At 37.6% G+C, this 22,552-nt stretch overlaps 1 protein-coding gene across 7 annotated transcripts in view; it reads left to right on the top strand.

The window, feature by feature from the left end:
* The window catches only part of TANC2 (tetratricopeptide repeat, ankyrin repeat and coiled-coil containing 2), a 398,932-nt gene that overhangs the window by 263,202 nt on the left and 113,178 nt on the right, over window positions 1-22,552 (top strand). For all 7 annotated transcript variants that reach the window (XM_066262672.1, XM_066262671.1, XM_066262670.1 and 4 more), the window contains one exon: window positions 19,228-19,509. In XM_066262672.1, the coding sequence (XP_066118769.1) occupies window positions 19,228-19,509 (282 nt within the window). The remainder of the gene's footprint in view (window positions 1-19,227; window positions 19,510-22,552) is intronic.

Below are 22,552 nucleotides of genomic sequence, written 5' to 3'. Positions count from 1 at the left end.
TGGGTTCTATTGATACTTGATGGGACATTTCTGCTTCTAGTATCTAAAGATTTGTATGATCTTTGACAAATGCACTTTAGTGAGCTTGATATTTACACCCAGATATCAGTTGTACCTAGAATACAACAAAAAATCTTTTCATTGCATTGAGCTTCAATCTAAACATTCAGTAAAACCCAAGTACATCCAAGGATTTTTTCAAAGCATACCTAAGTCTTTAGAAAACTCTATGCCTAAATAATACATCCCTAACAAAACTAATTTTATACCCATTACAGTTGGTGTCTCAACTTACTGTTTAAATTAATTCTTAAAGACAAAGTTTGTCCATTGATAAAGGTACTATGGGCTCTGGCTGGTTGGCTCAGTGGCAGAGCATCAGCCCAGCATGTGGATATCTTGGGTTTGATTCTCGGTCAGGGCACACAGGAGAAACAACCATCTGCTTCATCACTACATCGACCCTGGGTGTTAAGGATGGCTCTATGGAGCCTCCACCTCAGGCACTAAAAAAAAAAAATAGCGCAGTTGCAAGCATGGCCCCAGATGGGCAGAGCATCGACCCCAAACAGGGGTTGTTGATGGATCCCAGTCAGGGCGCATACAGGAGTCTGTCTCTCTCTCCCCTCATCTCCACTCCTTTGAGCAGGGTAAATGGTTAGTACATGCCATCCAGATCAGAGCAGTAATCCATAAGATGCTGGATGTATACTAAGCACTATTTTGCCTTCTAAAATAAGCCTACTTTAATTTAGAACTTCGAGGCCCTGGACAATAATTCTCCTTCAAAGAGTAACATGTTATCTTGACTGCTGTTTATAAATGCACTTTGTGGCTTATGAGATTACTTAAAACACATTAACAAAGGAAAACAAATTTGGACAGACTAGCTTCATATTTCCGTAGACTTGCTTGACAAGCTTTTATAATTTGTGATCATTATATCCAAAACATTACACTTTATTATAGAAGTAGAATCATATTGTTTTCCTAACATAATTTTTAAGAAAAATGTCACATCATGCTTTCTAATTTTATTTAAAGGAACATACAAATTGTAGTCATATTTCAGTTTTACATCTTTTTCTTCCTTTGATTATGGTTGAAGTAAAACAGTTTTACCAAAAAAAAAAGTAGTCAAGTGTTTGAAAACTTTTTTTAGTATAAATTAAGATATGTCTTTCTACATTAGAACTGTACCTTTTTATATTTTAAAATATTAGTCTTGAAATATTTTTTAATACAATTCTGGTTTTAAATGACCCTAGACTCTCAGTGAAGGTAATTAATGGTTATGTATACTGTAGTATATCAAGTAGGTACTAAATTTACTAACTAATTCCAAGTATAGAGATGATCTGAAATAATACTTCGTGAATATATGTCTAAAACAGTGGCAAGCATTTATTAGGTACTTCATACAGGCAGTCTTTCACTGTTCTGTTTAGAGCAATGATTCTCAAAACATTTTTGGTCCCAAGACCCCTTTACATACTTTAAAAGTTATTGAGGACCATATAAAGCTTGTGTTTATATGAGTTATAGCTATTGATATTTACCATATTAGCAATAAAAACATTTTTAAAATGTACATTTAAAAGAAATAGTAGGTCCATTATATGTTAATATATAAGCTCTGGAAAATTCCTCCGTACACTATCAGAGAATGAGAATGGAAAAAGACAATGTCTTAATATTATGCAAATAGTTTTGACTTTGTGGACCACCTGAAAGTATCTTTTTTTTTTTTTTTCCCCCTGAAGTTGGAAACGAGAAGGCAGTCAGACAGACTCCCGCATGCGCCTGACCGGGATCCACCCGGCATGCCCACCAGGGGGCGATGCTCTGCCCATCTGGGGCGTCGCTCTGTTGCATACAGAGCCATCCTAGCGCCTGAGGCAGAGGCCACAGAGCCATCCTCAGCGCCCAGGCCAACTTTGCTCCCATGGAGCCTCGGCTGTGGGAGGGGAAGAGAGAGACAGAGAGGAAGGAAAGAGGGAGGGGTGGAGAAGCAGATGGGCACCTCTCCTGTGTGCCCTGGCCGGGAATCGAACCCGGGACTCCTGTATGCCAGGCTGACGCTCTACCACTGAGCCAACCAGCCAGGGCCCCACCTGAAAGTATCTGAAGAATTCTTCAGATGTCCCCAGATCTCACTTTAAGAACCACTGGTTCAGAGGATACTGTTGTAATTAAAGATAAGTTTTATGCCTTGCAGGGACCATACAACCTATTTACAGAATGCAAAACAGTGCAGGTTGAGAATTGGTTAGAAGTTGTTCATGAACATGGTGTAAGAGTATAGGCATAATTCTTTTAACAGTTACCTTATGGTGGGATCTTGATAACATTATACGGAGTGAAATAAGTAAATCAGAAAAAAACAAGAACTACATGATTCCATACATTGGTGGAACATAAAAACAAGACTAAGAGACATGGACAAGAGTGTGGTGGTTACCAGGGGTGGGGGGAGGGAGGACGCAGGAGGGAGGGAGGGAGGGAGAGAGTTAGGGGAAGGGGGAGGAGCACAGAGAAAACTAGATAGAGGGTGACGGAGGACAATCTGACTCTGGGCGAGGGGTATGCAACATAATTTAATGACAAGATAACCTAGACATGTTTTCTTTGAATATATGTACCCTGAATTATTAATGTCATCCCATTAACATTAATAAAAATTTATAAAAACAAACAAAAAAAAAAACAGTTACCTTAATAATGACTGCAATTGTCTGATCATAATGGTAGTCTTCTGACTGTTGAAATAAATTGCTGGGGTTACATATGAGGTAGAATTTGTGTCTTCAAGTGGGGTATTAACAGTAACATTTGCTTTATTAGCAAATTTTTTTTTAAATTTCTTAAGACAGCTGTTTTGAACAGCTGTTCTACTGAAATTGATGTTTCTAGAGACCTGGCCCAACAGTGGAGACAAGGTTACATAAATGCACTGTCCAGGATCCCATTCCAGCAAATTACTAGATTCCTAGCTGTCAACCATCCAAGAGCTTGAGCTTTAATGATAAGATAGTTCCAGAGGATTGTGTACCAGTGCAGAGTATAGATCTGGCTAACCTTCTACAAGTGTCTTTTCTAGTCCCAGAGCCTATTGTCCTTGACAGATATTAATTTGAAATCTTATTAAAGTTTTTAACTGCAGTTTTTTAAATTATTTGGGGGTTCCATTTTTAAAATGTAATCACCATTGTGTTCATGTGAAGTTATGATAGAAGATTACCCACCTGAAACCTCTCACTCTGACCATCTTAATGAATCTCTTCTTTCACAGAGAAAGACAAACTAATTTTGCTGCCTAGTAAAAGGAAGGAAGAAGTTGTTGATTTTTATGGATAAATGTAATAAACCATATGATGGAATATATAAAGGGAAGCAGGGAGAGTTAAAATACACAAAGTAAAAGATAGCACAATGACTGAATAGGAGCTACTTGGGGTAAATTAACAACGAATTATTAATGGTAAGACTCTAACATTCCTGATACTAAATTATTATCACACTGTTCTACTTGAAGAGATTACACATTCCTAATTAAAACTTATTTCTCAAAATATGTTGGTTTCCTTAGGACCTTTACTAAATCCCATTATATAAATGGACATTGGCAGGCACTGGGTTTTGTTAATAGCTGCTTTAATAAATACTAGGTTAGAGGGCGTATGTGCAAATAATAGTCTGACTCATTGGCAGAATTCATGTGAAAACTGACCCTGTCACAGTTAACATGGCTTTGTCAAAGCAAAGAATTCAATTTTTATCAAATAAAACCAGGCCCTCATACCATTTATGAGTCTCTTACTTTCCCAAAACAGTGAATCCTTTAAGAAGATGACTAAGATGCATGTCATGAAGCTAATACCTTTGCAATAGCCCACTGAGTCACACATCCCTGAGGTTGCTTAGTCATCTTGATCATTGCCTGACTGGCTCGCACATGTACAAGGGAATATTTCCATCAGTGTTTTCTTCTCATTGTTCATTGTTTTATTTTTACAAGATTAAATTTCTTTTTTTGGTAAATTCAAAATTTAGATATAAGGTTGCATGCATATAACTGCATATATATAAATATTAGAGGAGTGGATTATAAACTTTATTAGTATGAGATTGCTCCTCTCTCTCCCAGTTGGCTCTTTTGCAAAAAGCACCATAAAATCTAAAATCTGAAAATGCAGTACTCAAACTGGATGTCTTTAAATGTCTGCTGGAACTAATTTATGCTTTTTGGAGTAGTTTTGCTGTGATATATTTTTTTAAAGCAGTTCAATAGTTGTTAAAGTAGCTCCATATAGGTGCACAGATCTGGTTTTTTATATAAGCCAGCCTTCTTGGTAAAATGAACTCCATCTTAAATTCTGAAGGAAAAAAAAAAAACAAGAACAATAGCTGATATACAACAAAGCTCCCCCCCAAGGGAGAAATAATATCCTTTGAAAAAGAGAAGAGTCTATTAAAACACATAATCTTTTAGCAAGCACATACTAACCTCTTGCATTAAATAACATTATTTAAAGAAAAGCTATGAAATAACATGAAAGAAATACTATTTATGATATCTAATTCTATTTATGTATCTAATTCTATAAAAATAAATGACTGAAAATATTTTTAAATGCCTTAACTGTAATGAAGAAAGATAACTAACCATTAAGCCATTTAGATGTTTTGATCTAAAGAGTCAGTTTCCCAGTTAACCTCTCTATCCTTATTTTCTCCAAAAGTAAGTGCATTTCATTAAAGTAGCTGTAATGTCTCTAAATTTACTTAGGTAACGTTTTGCAAAACTTTTTTTGGTTCAGTAAGATGATCTAAGCTTTCCAATTTTAAAGTATATACAAGATTTTTTTATGGGATAACTTCCCCAGATACTGATAAAGTACAGAACTGGAGAATTTCCTTTGTAGGACCATAGCATTTCATCACTGAGAGTTCACTTAAAAATGTTTAATCTTAAATTTTAAGTAATTGGCCTGACCTGTGGTGGCGCAGTGGATGAAGCGTCGACCTGGAAATGCTGAGGTCGCCGGTTTGAAGCCGTGGGCTTGCCTGGTCAAGGCTCATATGGGAGTTGATGCTTCCAGCTCCCCCCCCCCCCCCCCCGTCTGTCTCTCTCTCTCTCTCCTCTCTAAAATGAATAAATAAAATAAAAATTTTAAAAAAATTAAAAAATTAAAAAAAAAATTTAAGTAATTAACCAGTTTTTTGAAGGTGTTATATCTCACCTTCAAAGCCGATAATCTAATAGCACAAAATTATATTGACATAGTTACGTAATTATTTTATCAAATGTTTCACATTTTAAAGGCTTTACTGTTTTATATTTCTCCTCTATTTTGTGATATTAAATGTGAGGAAACATGTAGAAAGTGGCAGCTTTTGGGAGATTTGGGTTTTCCCTATTTGTGTTATGGTTTTCCAAATACCTTTGTTCCCTTCCTGAAAATTCCACTCAGCTTGTTCTTTAAAAATGTCCTATAAGACCAATGTCAGAAAGCTGAAATTCAATATGCAAGTTGTTCAAAGACAAAGTATTATTTTCCAGGGTAAAATAAGCCTTTCCCCTTTTTTATCCCAACATTAATAGACTACAATGGACTTCTTAAAACACTAAGACAAATGTTGAGGATGAAACACTTTTAAACATATATAAACGTGATAGCTTACATTTATTGGAGTGCTTATTCTTTATAGACAATGCTAAAAGCTTTAAACATGTTCTTATTTAATCCTCACAACTCTTTGATATAAGTAGCAATAGTAAGGGAACTGGGATTTGGAGAGGTTAAATAACTTGCTTAAGGTTACATATCTAGTAAATAGCAGTGCCAGGATTTATTTTATATCTGGCAGACACCAGAGCCTGTGCTCTCAAACACCATATTGTACTATGTCTTAGACAATATGATATAAAAAGCAATAAGCAATATAATAATAACAATACAATGACTTATTGTAGATATTCAGTACAATGGGGTGTTTAGGGAAGAGAAACAAAAGTTGCATATAAACACGAATTGCCAGATGGCTTCCCTTTCATCAGGGGCTATCTCGGATCAGAAAGTCCACCACAGTGAATCATTAGCCCCAAACCGCTCCTACTTTCTTATTTCAATTAGTAGTACTCCAATTTTCTTCTAACTCAGACTTTAGGTCCTGGAATCAGCTTTGAATCAGCATCTTATCTCCTATATCCAGTCAGTTAACTCGCCCTGAGGGTCTACTCTCAGAATTTCTCACATTCTTTCCTGTCATCCATTCTCAATACAGCTAATTAGCTTGTCTCCCTGCTCTGGTCTTTCCATATTCTAATCAAGTTAATGCCTGGCTGCCAAATTAATCTTTCTATAATGTAGTTCAGATAATGTCCTTGCTCTGTTTTATAGTTATCATGGCTATCATCCTTGTCTAGTACAGAATCTAGAAAAATAAAAATGTAGTTTGGAGAAAAGTTATGGTTTATTACCTTTAAAATTATCTCTGTTGACACTTAAGGAAAAATAAAGAATTTCTTGAAAATGGGCACAGCCAGATGGACCATGAAACAGAACATGTGATGGACAAGAACTAAAGGAGCAGATACACTAAGATAATGTATAAGAAAGTGCCTTGATAGTGCTTAATGAATTTTATTCTTTCAAAACCAGACTAAAATCACTTCTTTGCCAGTGGAGAACGAACACAGTAAATTGTACAATAAGGGCCCTTGTATAGTAGAACCCTTGTGCACTGTTATTAGGAATGTAAAATGGTGCAGCAGCTATGGAAAACAGTGTGGTGGTTCCTAAAAAAATTAAAACTAGAACTACCATATGATCTAGCAGTTGCATTTCTAGGTATTTATCCAAAAGAATTGAAATCATGATCTCAGAAATATTTACACTTCTGTATTCATTGCAGCATTATTCATAATAATGAAGAGATGGTAACAACCTAAATGTCCACTGAAGAATGAATGTTTTTCTTTTTTACTTCATTAATATTGTGAATTACATTCATTTTCAAATGTTAAACCAACTTTGCATTCCTAGTATGAAATCCACTTGGTCATGATGTATATATTTTTTTGTATGTTGGATTCGATTGACTATAATTTCGTATATTTTTTTGCATCTGTGTTCATAAGATATTGATTTGTAGTTTTCTTGTAATGTCTTAGTCTGGTTTTAATACCATGGTGATATAGTATTTCCCCATCTTCTTTTTTTTTTTTTTTTAAGAGTTTGTATGAATTTGATATTATTTCTTCCTTAAATGATTGGTAGAATTTTCTCATAAAGCCATCAGGGCCTGGAGTTTTTTTATGGGAAGGTTTTAACTACAAATTCAATGAACTTTAGTAGACATAAGACTCTTCCAATTATGTTTCTTTTTTTAGTAAGCTTTGGTAGTTTGTGCCTTTCAAGAGATTTGCTTGTTTTATCTAACCAGTCAAATTTATTGGCATAAAGTTCTTTGTAATGATTTGTTACCCTTTTAATAATCTGCAATCTGTTACCACTCTCATCCTTGATTCTAGTCTCACTGATATTTTGTCTTTTCTGTTTTTCATATTAGTCTTCATAGAAGTTTGTCAATCTTATTGATCTTATTAGACCCTTATTTTCATTTATTTTTTCCTATTATTTTCCAGTTTACTATTTGGTTTATTCCCACTCTCATTTTTATTATTTTCTTTTTTTGTTGATTTTATCTTTCAATTTCAGTTTGCATTCAATATTATTTTGTATTAGTTTCTTTCTTCTGCTTGCTTTGGCCATTTTTTTCTGTTTTCTAAAGATGAAGTCATTGATATAAGGCTTTCTTCTTTTATTTTTTTTAAAATTCAGTGAAAGGAGGAGAGGCAGAGACAGACTCCTGCATGTACCCTGACCAGAATCCACCCAAAGCCCACTAGGGGGTGATGCTCTGCCCATCTGGGACGTTTCTCTCTGTTAATCAGCAACCAAACTCTTCTGAGCACTGGAAGTGGAGGCCATGGAGCCATCCTCAGTGTCCAGGGCCACCTTGCTCCAATTGAGCTATGGCTGCAGGAGGGAAAGAGAGAGAGAGAGAAGTGAGAAGGGGAAATGGGGAGAAGCAGATGGGTGTTTCTCTGTCTGCCCTGATCAGGAATCAAACCCCAGATATCCACACGCCTGGCTGACAACTCTATCACTGAGCCAACCAGCCATGTCCAGACTTTCTTCTTTTCTAATATAGACATTTCATACTATAAATTTTCCTCTGGTGCTGCTTTAACTACATTTCATATATTTTATATTTTCATTTTATTCAGTTCAAGATACTAATTTGCTTTTTTGCTTTCTTCTTTTACTCGTAGATATTTCTGGGGAACTTCTAGATATATTTCTGCTATTCATTCCAAATTTAGTTCTGTTCAAAGTATTCCCAAGAACATACTTTGTACAGCATGAATTCTTTTAAATTTATTAAGAATTTTTTTAGCTGAATATGGTCTGTCTTGATTAGTGTTTCATATACAATTGAAAAGAATATGCAGTTTGGGGGTAGGCAGTTCTGTAAATATCAAATAAGTCAAGTTTATTGATTTTTTTGTTCAAAGCTTTTATATATTGCTGATATTTTTACTAGTTTTCTCAGTTATTGAAAGAGGGGCTTTGAAATCTCTGATGATAACTGTGGATTTTTCTATATTTCCTTGCAGTTTGTGCTTCATGTATTTAGAGCTGTTATTAGGTACATAAATATTTAGTATTGCTATATCTTCTTGATGAATTAATTCATTGAACATTTAAGAGTTTTAAAAAATAAGAAAAAATATTACATATTAATACATGTAGTCACCATCTCTACTGTAGCTCATTTCTTTGTGTTAATCCATGTTTCTATCTGGTGTCATTTTTCTTCAGCTTAAAGGACTTATTAGAACATTCCTTGTATTATGGATCTGCTGGTGATAAAGACTGACATGTAAAAGCTGAAAAAAGTTCACTATTTTTTAATATTTTTATTTATTTATTCATTTTAGAGAAGAGAGACATAGAGAAAGAGAGAGAGAGAGAGGAGGGGGGAGGAGCAGGAAGCATCAACTCCCATATGTGCCTTGACCAGGCAAGCCCAGGGTTTTTTTTTGTTTTTGTTTTTTTTTTCATTTTTCTGAAGCTGGAAACAGGGAGAGACAGTCAGACAGACTCCCGCATGCGCCCGACCGGGATCCACCCGGCACGCCCACCAGGGGCGACGCTCTGCCCACCAGGGGGCGATGCTCTGCCCATCCTGGGCGTCGCCATGTTGCGACCAGAGCCACTCTAGCGCCTGAGGCAGAGGCCACAGAGCCATCCCCAGCGCCCGGGCCATCTTTGCTCCAGTGGAGCCTTGGCTGCGGGAGGGGAAGAGAGAGACAGAGAGGAAAGTGCGGCGGAGGGGTGGAGAAGCAAATGGGCGCTTCTCCTGTGTGCCCTGGCCGGGAATCGAACCCGGGTCCTCCGCACGCTAGGCCGACGCTCTACCGCTGAGCCAACTGGCCAGGGCAAGCCCAGGGTTTTAAACTGGTGGCCTCAGCATTCCAGGTTGACGCTTTATCTACTGTTCCACCACAGGTCAGGCACCACTATTTTTGAAAGACATTTTCACTGAGTATAGAATTTTAGGTTGACAGGTTTTTCTTTTTCTTTTTTTTTTAATTTAAAATTGTAGGTCTACTTACTGCCTTCTCGTAAACCTGGACATTGTTTCTGAAAAAAAATCTATCATTATCATTGTTCCTCTGTACTTATATGTCTTCTTTTTATTATTTTATTTTTGTTCATTTTAGAGAGATAGGAAGGGAGGGAGGGGGAGAGAGAGACATTGATTTGTTATTCCACTTATTTATACATTCATTGGTTGGTTTTTGTATGTGCCCTGACTGGGGATCGAATTCACAACCTTGGCATATCAGGGCATCACTTTGACAAACTGAGCTAACCAGCCTTAATGTGTCTTTTTATTTTCTGGGTGCTTTTAAGATTTTCTCTTTATTATTTGTTGTGAGTAAATTAATTATGATGTGCCTTGTGTCATATTCTTCATATGTCTTGTACTTTGAGCTCATTGAACTTCTTGGATGACTGAGTTTATAGTTTTCATCAAATTTGGAAATGTAATAGTTATCCATTATTTCCTTAAATATATTTTCTGTCCCCTCACCTTCAGGGACTTCAGTTACACTGTATTGTCCACTTAGAGTTGTCCCACAGTTCACTGGTGCTCTTTTTATTTCAGAGGTTTTTTTTTCTGTGCATTTTAGTTTGAATAGTTTTTATTCCTATCTCTTCAAGCACTCATCTTCTATAATGTTAAATTCATCACTAATCCCATCTAGTGTGTGTTTTGTTTCTGATGTTCTTTTTTTCTCTAGAAGTTAAGTTTGGGCCATTTTTATCTTCCATGTCTCTACTTTTGAACCTATAGAATATAATCACTGTTAACACCTGACCAGTGATAGATCATCAATCTGGGATGCTGAGGTCCCAGGTTCAAAATCCCGAGCTCACCAGTTTGAGAGCAGGCTCTCCAGCTTGAGCGTGGGATCATTGACTTGATCCCATGGTCACTGGCTTGAGCAGGGGGTCACTGACATGGGCGGAGTCCCCTGGTCAAGGCACGTATGAGAAGCAATCAATGAACAACTAAAGTGCTACAACTACAAGTTGATGCTTCTCATCTCTTTCCTTTCCTCTCTCTCTCCCTCCCTCCCCCCCTCTCTCTTTTGCTGGGAAAAAAAGGTTATAGTCACTTTTAATGGTTTTCTTTGCTAATTCTAACATCTGTGTTAGTTCTGGGTCAATTTCAATTGATTGATTTTTCTCCTAATTATAGTTGATATTTTCCTGCTTATTGCATGCCCGATAATCTTTGTTTGGATGCCAGACATTGTGAATTCTACCTCATTGGGTATTGAATATTTTAGTATTCCTATAAATATTCTTCAACCTCTTGTCTGGAGTGTTATGTTGTTTGAAACAGTATGATTAATTTTGGGTTTTGTCTTTAAGGTTTGCTAAATAGGACTGGAACCTTATTTATTATTGGTTTCATTCTTCTATATTACTGAGATAAGACCTTTCTGAATTTTCCACCCACTATTCTGTAAATTGAGAGGTTTTTCATTCTGGCTGATAGGAATGGGCACTGTTCCTGGTCCTATATTAGCAGTTTCTTTTTTCTTCTTTATTTTTTTAAGCAACAGAGATAGAGAAGAATAGACAGGAAGGGAGAGGGATGAGTAGCATCAGTTCTTTGTTGCAACACCTTAGTTGTTTATGATTGCTTTCTCATATGTGCCTTAATCAGGAGGGGCTCCAGCCAAGCCAGTGACCCCTTGCTCAAGCCAGTGACCTTGGGGTCATGTCTATGATCCCGCACTCAAGCCAGCAATCCCATGCTCAAGCTAGCAACCTCGGGGTTTGAACCTGGGTCCTCAGCGTCCCAGACCGACACTTTATTCTGCATCACCGCCTGGTCAGGCAATGAGCGCTCTTTCTAATCCTCTTGGAGGTCTTTTCCTTGTCTTGGTTGGTTTTCTTATACACATTTGCTAATTAATTAGTACTCTGTTGATTACTTAAGGGTTGCGCCTCACAGATCTTCAGGATTGCGCCTCACAGATCTTCAGGATTATTTTTGTACAGCTCTCTCCTTCTCAGTGCTCTGCCCTTTTAACAGTTGCTGCCTTGATCTCCCTGGATTCTCAGTTCCATCTCCTCAACTAAGGGAGTCAGCCAGAATCTAACCTGGTTCTCTCTTCCCATATTGTGGCCTGGAAATTTTCTCAACTCAGTAAGTGGGCATAGGGTTTGCCTCTTTTGTCTCTCATCTCTCAGGGGTCACTATTTTCCATTGCCTATGTCTAGTGTCTTGAAAAAATACTGAATAGGTAAAGTGGACCAGAGCATAAATCCATCTCTCATTAGAAAAATGACTGTCTTAGTAGTTAGAATTATGTTCTCTATAAGCTAAAATATTTATTGAACCTATAATAATAAAGAATTAAATGCAGTCATTTTTTTTTTTTTTTTGTATTTTTCTGAAGCTGGAAATGGGGAGAGACAGTCAGACAGACTCCCGCATGCACCCAACCGGGATCCACCCGGCACGCCCACCAGGGGTGACGCTCTGCCCACCAGGGGGCGATGCTCTGCCCCTCTGGGGCGTCGCTCTGCCGTTAACAGAGCCACTTTAGCGCCTGGGGCAGAGGCCAAGGAGCCATCCCCAGCGCCCGGGCCATCTTTGCTCCAATGGAGCCTTGGCTGCGGGAGGGGAAGAGAGAGACAGAGAGGAAGGAGGGGGTGGGGATGGAGAAGCAAATGGGCGCTTCTCCTATGTGCCCTGGCCGGGAATCGAACCCAGGTCCCCCACATGCCAGGCCGACGCTCTACCGCTGAGCCAACCGGCCAGGGCCGCAGTCATTTTTTTCATAACAGTAATTCTCACAGTGGAAAGACCTTCGTTACCCATATGAATGTGTGTAGATCCAACCTTCTCAGTAACTTTTCTTTAAAAAAAAAAGGAAAAATAGTCTTAAAAAAATATCTATCCTGTCCTCTCTAAACACTAACTCTAAAGCACATTTCCTTTTTTTTCCCCCCAGCTTCCTGTGGGAGTACTATTCTTTGTTGGTGCCTTGGCCAACATCCAGGTCTTGCTTATGATATTCACAGAGCTTGGAAAATAACAGTTTTTCTTCCTTGACTGACTTGTTATTTAATGTTTACCACAGTAGCCTTTAAACAGGAACATATCCCCGAAAGGTGGCAAACAAATGAGTTATTTCCTTTTATTATAGTACAGAGCAGTGATTTTCAAAGACCTGGGTTTATATCCTATAACTGTCCCCTAGCCTTCCTGTTCTGAAAAAAACAAGTCTATCCACATTCCCTTCCAGTTGAGAATGGAAAATCCATATTCACTATTTTCATTCATGAATTTTCTTATTAAATGTTATTGAATATACATACTCTGTGACAAGAATTGTACTAGTTAATAGGACTTAATAGGCTGAGTAATCGTGGTTGGGTAAGCTGATGGGGTATGAAGATAGAAGTGTAGGGGGTTGACATGATCATGTCAGGTAACCGAGGAATGGCAATATTTTAGGGATGGGCAGCACAGGAGGAAAAAATACATCAGGAGGAGAGGGAAAAAATAGATGATAGATAGATAGATAGATAGATAGATAGATAGATAGATAATAACTAGAAAGTATCACTTAAGTCCAAGAAGGGAATGTATTTCAAAAGTGGGGGGTTCATTAAAAGTGTGAAATACTAAGCAGTGGTTAAGAAGCATGAACACTTAAAATAAATTATTGTACTTAACAGTTAGAAAGTCTTTAGTGACTTTAACCAAAACAATTTCAGAAGAGTAAAATGGGAGGAGGCCAGGCTAGAATGAATTATTGCTATGGAAGTGAAGATAGCAAGCATGGCTCTTTCAAAATGTTGAGTGGTGAAAGGAAAAAGGGAAATAAGTCAGAAGAAGCCTCAAAGGTAGAGGACTCAGAGAGTTCATGTGTATTCTCAGTGTTCTTTTTATTTTATTTAGGTGTGTGTGGGAGGGGATGATTGTATGGATAGTGATAGCAGCTAACAGTTAACAACCAGACACTGTCCTAGGCCCATACTTGTTTCAACTCATGTCATCCTCACAGCCATTCTTATCCCTAAGTTTAAAATGAGGAAAACTGAGATATCAAGGACATAAATAACTATCCTAAGGTCACACAGCTAGTAACAGAGACAGGATGCAAACTGAGGCATCTGGCTCTGAGTCCACAATTTTCCCCACTTTCTACATGTTTCCCTACCGACCCTAAGAAATGATTCTGTTTTATTTAATCTTTTTTTTAAACAGAAGTTATCTAGAATGTACCTATCTCAGACTATTATCTTTAGATTGTTCATTAAGACCTGCTTCAAATTGCTTTCATTCTTCATAAACTTAGTTCCGGAGGTAGGAATAGCTGCCTACGATATAGTCCTATTCCAGAGTGCTGAGAATAAACAACAAACCCTAAAGAGATTTGGCTCCTATTAATGGGAGAGTTAGCATTCTAGAAATTCAGTGGACAAATGAGCTCATTCCTTGGTTTAAGTATTTAAGAAAAAAGTAAGCATGTTTTTTTACTTAGGTTTGATGCTAATATGATACCAGATTTTGTCTGAAGCACATGTTTTTCCTCTGCTCTGTGTAGAGGAAAGCATACATGGCATGAGCCCTAAGAAGTTATCTTTTGTTTGAGGAACAGAGGACTTTACAGTCATGGAAGAATGTGAGGAAATACAACTATGCTCCTGTTTGCACCAGACCTTGGCTGTGTTACACACAACTCTTTCTCCTGCCAGTCCTGTGACTGACTTCTTTTAAGATGATTCACGGTTGTTTTCCATGAGTAAATATGCTTTAGTCTAAATCCAGTTGGAGCTCTTTTGCCCCCACTTCCCTTCCCCCCTGGCTGCAGCTGTTTATATTTGCATTTGGGCAAGCTGATCTGTTAACCTTAATGCACTTTTATTCATTTTTTAAATGTTTACTCTTTGCCTTAAATAAAGGTCAGTTTTCTCTATAAGCCTAGATATATAATTATACTTATTGAAATCCCACAGAAACTGTTTCCTAGAGAGAATTCATTTGTCTGCTGTGAACCTAATTTGCATTGAAAAAATGCACACACTGATCTGAGTCTGGAGTAGTTATTAAATCCCTTTTTAAAATTGCTATCCAAAGCTTGAGCCCTATTATTTGTGTGCTCTATTGCAATGTTTTTCCTTTTCATGTTTTTTCCTTCAACATTTTATTAGAAAAATTTTCAGATTTATAAAATAATGAAAGAATTTTACAGTAAACACTCATATACCTACCACCTTGATCAAATCAGTAACATTTTACTATATTATGTTGTCACATATCTATCCATCCACCTATCTCTTTATCCATTCATTATTATTTTATTTTATGTGGGGTTTTTTTTTTACAAATTTTGAAGTAAATTACGATATACTTTGTTGGCATCTGAGATGGTCTTTGCTCTGTTGCTAGCCTGGGACTGCCACCTCTTGAGTTCCAGGGGTAAGAGAGCCACAATCTGATACTAAATGGTGTGGGTCAACTCATCTTTTTCCCTTATCTCAACTGTAGTTGTAGTGGTAATTTCTCACTGGATCATTACAGTGGTTTCTGCCTTCGAAAATCTCTTGGAAGCCAGCTGGTATCCCACACAAACAAACATGTTTAGGAATATGAACTCCACAGAGAGTAGTAATTACTTACATGTCCCACAATATACAGGCCAATGTGCTTTATTTTTCATATGCCCCAAATTTACTCTTGGTACATAAGAAGTATGGCTTTCTTTTATCATGCTGATCTGACAAAAGTTTAGTTTTGGAAATACAGAAATCATTTCTAGGCTGTTCTTGGTATCTACAGTTGTTTTACCATATGGTACGGGGCTAATTTTGTCTGTTCTTCCTTTGAGGTTTTTGTGAATTGATTACATTTTTAGAAAAATTTTTAAATAACTTTTTAAATGTCAAAGCTTTCTCAGTAGAATAAAATATGATGAGAGATGACGTCAATATGAGAGCAAGTTAACAGAATTTTCCCCCAAAACTTAAGCATTTAAATTGAGTCTATATTTATTCCATATTATAAATTGGCATTGCTCATATTCATGAGAGCCCCTTGTGATGCACAGTATAATCTCAGACCTGAAGAGATAAGTTAATATAGAAAGCAACTAAGTGTCTTTGAGTAGCTTTTCTCTCTCTGGAAAGGTCATCTCTGGCAAAGCATGAAGTTCCTACAGGGAAGCACAGGAGAGTTAAGGAGAAAGAAGATACTCTGACATGCCAGCTAAACCTATCGATCTGGTCATCAGTGGGAGAGCTCGTGTCACTTTAAGATTTAATAGACATTCTATAGAGCAGTTGCAACATAATATTATAGAAAAAAATCTGAATTTTGGAGTCAGAATTAAGTTTTAATTCTAATTCTGAAACCAGTTCTGTGTTCCCTTAAGTTCTGTGTGATCTTAGGTCCCTCTAGGCCTAATTACACTCATCTTAAGCCAACTGATGTTCAGTTTTCTCCTTCCTCCCCTGGAGTCCTATGACTGTTCAGCCAGAGCTCAACATGTTTGTCTAAGTTCTGCCCAGCAAGGACATTCAAATACCTGAGAAACCCCATGAGTGGTTAGCAGCCTCCTGCTGTCCAATGACACCATGGAAAATGGCACTGCAAGCATCATTCCCTCCACTGAAGATTCCATGAAGCCAGCAACTCTTACAGATTCAACTTTTTCAGAACTCTGGAATTGCTAAGTGTTTAAAGCAGATTATGAAACAGTATCTATAAAAAGTGTATATGGGCCTGACCAGGCAGTGGCGCAGTGGATAGAGCATCAGACTGGGATGCAGAGGACCCAGGTTTGAGACCCCGAGGTTGCCAGCTTAAGCGCGGGCTCATCTGGTTTGAGCAAGGCTCACCAGCTTGAGCCCAAGGTCGCTGGCTCAAGCAAGGGATCACTTGGTCTGCTGTAGCCTCCCCCCCTCCGCCCCCAGCCAAGGCACATATGAGAAAGCAGTCAATGAACAACTAAGGAGCCACAACGAAGAATTGATGTTTCTCATCTCTTTCCCTTCCTGTCTGTCTGTCCCTATCTGTCCCTCTCTCTGACTCTCTCTGTCTCTACCACACACACAAAAAAAAGTGTATATGGTATACACAAACCTGTGAGTATATGTGAATAGGATTTCTCTCTGGCTAGTAGGAATACAATTATTATTTTGTTTACTGTTTCTAAACTTTCCATAGTAAATATAAATTCTGTAAAAGAATAGCATAAGTGAAATAAAGAGTTTGGCAGTTTCTCAGAAAGTTAAATATAGAGTTTCCATATGACCCAGCAATACCACTCCTAGATATATACCTGAGAGAATTAAAAACATATGTACTCAAAAACTTGTACATAAGTGTTCATAGCAGCATGATTCATAATAGTAAAAAAATGGAAACAACCCAGATGTTCTTCAGATGATAAATGGATAAACAAAATGTGATATAGCCACACAATAGAATATTATTTGGCAATAAAAATGAATGAAGTACCAATACATACTACAATATGAATGAACCTCAAAAACATTGTGCTAGGTGAAAGGAGCCAGACACAAAAGCCATATATTGTATAACTTTTATGTGTAATCTCTAGACTATGCAAATCTGTAAAGAGGGAAAGTCTCTGGTTGCCAGGGGCTGGAATATACTAAAAACCACTAAATTTTTATACTTTAAAAGGATAAATTTTATGGTATGTGAATTATAGCTCATAAAATAATACTTAAGAAAGGTAAAATAGGATCTGTTAGCTACAAGACAGTAGAATTTAAAAGAATATTTTTAGGACATTAAAGTCTTAAGTTTTCACTGAACTCTGTAATTTAGTTGGATTTTTAAAGAGTAAGTTTTGGTAAAGAGACATGAATTAGGAAATTGTAAGTGAACATGTAGCTATATCTCCACAGCCCTTTCTTTAAAAGTTGAAATTTTGGGACATTTTAAACTGATGTAGAAAACTATGCACTTCTATTATTAGAATTTGGCTTTATAGTTTTAATTATTCACACTACTTTTGGAATTGTTATCCTTTTAAAAAATGCTCGGTTATCATTCTAATGGGTTTTAGACAGTTTTAAACAAGAGTGTACATATATGCAAGCTTTTGTGTTTTCTCAAGTAAGCTGCAAACTCTAGATCTCATTTTATGATGTACCAATTTCTAGAACACTACAAAGAGTATAATAAATAGATCTCATTTCCCCTTTATGATTTCCTTTTTCCCTGTTCTCATCCCTTTCCCACTCCTGACCTTTATTCCCCAAAATATAAAATGGGTTTAGAGTGTCATACCTTAATTGATTCTGTTTTTATACATTTATTCAGCAGCTACTATGTGTTAAAACATTGATAAATTAAAGATACAGAAATGAAATACCTGGTTCTAGACAGATAAAATTACACATCTTAGAGCTACTCTTAAAAGGGGGCATTTAACACAGATAAGAGAGGTCAGGCAGGACTTCTTTTTATCATCCATATAATAATAGAAGGCTGATCTCTGAAGCCAAGTCACATCTGTTATACATTTTTACAAAACTATTGAAAATAAAGCTGATGGGCCCTGGCCAGGTAGCTCAGTTAGTTAGAACTCATCCCTATATACCAGCGTGCAGGTTCGATCCCCAGTCAGAGCACATACAGGAATCAGCCAATGAATGCATAATTAAGTGGAAGTAGAGTTCATGCTTGGCTCTACTATGTCCCACAACTACATAGGTACATAAAAAATCTTGAGAAAAGCAGTAGGGGTTCATCTCCAAGACAGGTGTATATAAGCCAAAAATCTTTTTTTTTTTAAATTGGCATGAATACAATCAGTACAGGTGCACAGACATTGGGTGAAAGTTTGGTTTCTACTACTTTGACTACTTAACATGTTGAAGACCTTTTCAACCATCAGAGCTTTTAGAGGCTTTGATTCCTTTAATATACCTACTAGATTTTAAAAGTGTGTGTGTGTGTGTGTGTGTGTGTAATCATCATCCTTTAAGGATTACTGTTTTCATTGGTACTTTGAGGGAAACTTTACCTTACTTTCTACAGGACTAATATGTACTGTTATGGCCTTATTGGTTGTTAAATATTGAAGTATGCCCTTACTGGTTGGTAAAGAGCTGATGCCGTCAGCCATCTGGATGCCCTACCACAGTTAGGTCTCTTCTCCCAGTAACTCCAATTCTGTATCTCCCCACACTCCAATAATTAAAAGGTTATTCTGAAGTGTAGAAGGACGTAAGGACCCTACTTCTTTACTATTTGTGCATCTATCCATCTATCCTAATTGCTGGTACCTGGACTATTCCCATTGTTTAATAATTTTGAATATTACCCTGACTTTCTGACTGTTTCATAGGTCATTACTGTTTCAGCAGTGTTTTTGTTCTGCCAACTAGAGTATCAAATGGCTCTAGCTCATTGCCATTGCTTGTCTGTGTAAAACCAAAATCAGAATTTTATTATTTTCTGAATGAGCCAGAAAACCATCATACTGTAACTCTAAGTCAGTGCTTTTGTTTATTATTATTATTATTTCTCTCAATGTTGTGGTTTGGCCTAAGTTCTGCCTTTTCTTATTGTTCCTTCTAGTTCGCTTTGCACCTTATAGACCTCCAGACATCTCCTTGAAGCCTCTGCTCTTTGAAGTGCCCAGCATCACCACAGAGTCAGTGTTTGTTGGCCGGGATTGGGTTTTCCATGAAATAGATGCTCAACTTCAAAGTTCAAATGCCAGCGTGAACCAAGGAGTAGTGATTGTGGGAAACATTGGGTTTGGCAAAACTGCCATCATCTCTAGACTTGTGGCCCTCAGCTGCCACGGGACACGGATGAGACAGATCGCTTCAGACAGCCCGCATGCCTCCCCCAAACGTATGTATTCCTTTTTAAAGAACTCCCTGCTTCGTTGCTCTGAAATTTTGTTCTGACATATTTATATTATCTCATATCCTTTTATTTTCTGATTTGCAAAACCTGACTTGCATGCGAGGACCGTTAATTCAGAGTTGAGGAAAATAATATAATAATACCGTTTACATTTTACTCATCTATCCAACAGTCACCTTAGTGTGACTGAAAAAAAAAACTTTCTGAAAAAATCTTGTGGCTCTTCCCCACTGGCAGTTAGGCTAGTCTGTCCTTTGGAAAATGACTACAGCAATTGCCTGTGAGAGCCGTTTGCATCCATCACTGCCAGCCTGACTCAGCCTGTGCCCATGTCTTCTTGTGACATGCTGGCACAATCTGTTTGTGGCCTTCATCTCTGTGCTATTGATGTCAGTATTGTACTGCATGGGCTTAAACTTCATTGTGTCCTTCAAGGGTTTCTCCTGCTTCCAGTGAGAATATGCTGAGATCTCATATGTATCCACGCTTCTTTCATCCCAGGCAGGGCACAGCCTAGTGATCACCCCCAGGATCATTTTTGTTTATTTTTAAAATACTCATATGTTCCCTAATGCCAGGTACTCTCTACAAGCTTAAAGATTAATTCATCCAGTCTTCTTATCAACTCAGTGTGGTTGGTCCTTTTGTCTTTATTTCATAGATAAATGATCTTAGGCTCAGAAAGGTAAAGCAAGCCCCCCAGGTTTCATAGCCAGTAAATGGGGAAACTAGAATTTAAGCCTAATCAGTCTGGTTTCAGAGGCCATTTTCTACTCAATTTGCTGTGCAGTCTCTTTTTTTTGGTAGAACTCCCCTGAGTAAAGGAAATAAAAGGTAATATAAAGGAGTTTTTCCTGTGCACACTATATGTATAAAACGAGTCTGTCTGGTTTCTGTTAGTTATAAGAGAAAACAACAAAAAGAAACTATTGCTTTCCTAGTCTAGCTCAGTCTACTTACCACAAAATTTTAAGACAGCAACCACTAGAAATGGTTTGTTTGAGATTATAGTCGCTACAGAATCTAGCAGGGTGCTGAAACTTAACAGGCATTCACTCATTTCCTTCTAAACATACTTATTTCCTATTGAAATTAATTAGCAGTCTCGCATCATTAAGTAGGCAGATTGCCTTGGGTAAATTTATGAATTTCTAACATGTAGAAGAGCTAGTGTCTAGAAAGAAAATCGTTTGAATCAGGAGTTCCTATTTTACCAAGGCATGGTAAGAATTGATATGAAATACTTATTTTCTTAAGAGTAATGTCATGCTTAGTTTCTACATGAAATTTTGCTGAGGTAAATTGGCATGGTGTCATGAAAGCCAAGAGCCCAGAGTTTGAGTGCCAACATTCAAATTGACTATACTTAATAACCTTGAGAATCTTGCTTTAATTCATTAAACCTCAGTTTTCTCATTTGTAAAATGAGAAAGTGGGAGTAGGTGATCTTTAAGATCTGTTCCTGTGCTAAAATTCTGTGATTCTAAGAACATATTCATGGTTGAAAGTAATTTTCCACACCTATTTCAATATTTTCCTTTGAGTGCTTAAGTATCACACCAAACTACTTCTTATCTGAGTAAGCCAAGAGGTTAACTATTTGAGTGTGTCAGGAAGAAAAGCAGATAGCTAATAGTCTCTCTGACTCCTCTCTCACTGTTGCGGATAACATAATGGTAGAATTATATATGACAGGATAAATACCAAGGACAAGAAGAGTTGCTTTCTCAGAAACAAAAGTACCTGGGAGTCCCCCACCCCCAAGTCTAGGAGAGCAAGAGTTAACAGAAAACAGACCATGTGCTCCCCAAAGCAGAGGTTCTTTAAAGGTAGCTCATTAAGTTATTCTCTAGCATTCATTGCTGTTTATCTCCAGAGAAACTCTAAAAATAACTGGACACTCCCATTTATGAGGTAAATGTCCATATGTTGAGACTCTAGATTTGGACTGATAGTTAACTTTCAAAACTCGAAAAGGTGTCAGAGGAGATAAAATATGCGGTTATATGTATTAGAATTACCCAGAGCCAGTAATTGCCTTGAACAAAATAATTTTTCTTGTAATCGCTTGATGTCCAACACTATACAACAGGGGCCGGGAACCTATGGCTCATGAGCCAGATGTGGCTCTTTTGATGGCTGCACCTGGCTCACAGACAAATCTTTAATAAAAATAATAATAATGTTAAAAATATAAAACATTCTCATGTATTACAATCCATTCATTTCCTACTGCTCATGTTCATGGTTGCAGGTGGCTGGAGCCAATCACAGCTGTCCTCCAGGACAACACCAAATTTTTATTGGCTAATGCGTAACATACATGGGTCGTTGTATGGCTCTCACGGAATTACATTTTAAAATATGTGGTATTCATGGCTCTCTCAGCCAAAAAAGTTCTCGACCCCTGCTCTACAAGCTACATTCTACTTCTACCATCCTTCCATCTTAACCAAACCACTAGTCCCAAAGAAGAGTCAAGAACAAATGACCGATAAAGTGCAAACTGTTTCTCAGCATTAATCTGTCACTATTTGAGTTGGCGCTGAATGTTGCTGACGGTAGTAGAATAAGAATGGTGTCTATATAGAGAGTTGGCCTAATTTTTTACAAAATTTAATTTACATTAAGCTTGAATACATTTATTTGGAATCCTACTGGCTCTCTTAGTCCTCAGTCAGTGAGACCAGTGATGTAGTTTTTGTCATGAGAACAAGTGGAAAATTATAGGAGCCCCCACCCCCATCTCTGCATCTCTGTCGTTCTTTTCTCTGGCCCTGCCTCCTCTGCACTGAGCAGCACTGCTGTGGAAGATGTGAGCAGTTCAGCCTGCACTGCGGCATCGCCTGTCTCTCCTTCCCCCACAGACACTCAGCCCCCAGTCCGCCCCCTCCTTGTCATTTCCCTGGGAAGGTACAGAAAAGCTGTCAAGGCAGGCACTAGCCTGTCATCCTGCTTTTCGCCTACACCCTTTCCCAGTCCTGACTCCCTCTTTAGTCTCCCCCACCACCATCATCATCCACCCCCC

This window comes from Saccopteryx bilineata, chromosome 2 (assembly GCF_036850765.1).
Source record: "Saccopteryx bilineata isolate mSacBil1 chromosome 2, mSacBil1_pri_phased_curated, whole genome shotgun sequence".
NCBI classification, from domain to species: domain Eukaryota; kingdom Metazoa; phylum Chordata; class Mammalia; order Chiroptera; family Emballonuridae; genus Saccopteryx; species Saccopteryx bilineata.
The sequence above is the reverse complement of the archived record's forward strand: the minus strand, read 5'-3'. Positions and strand labels throughout refer to the sequence as shown.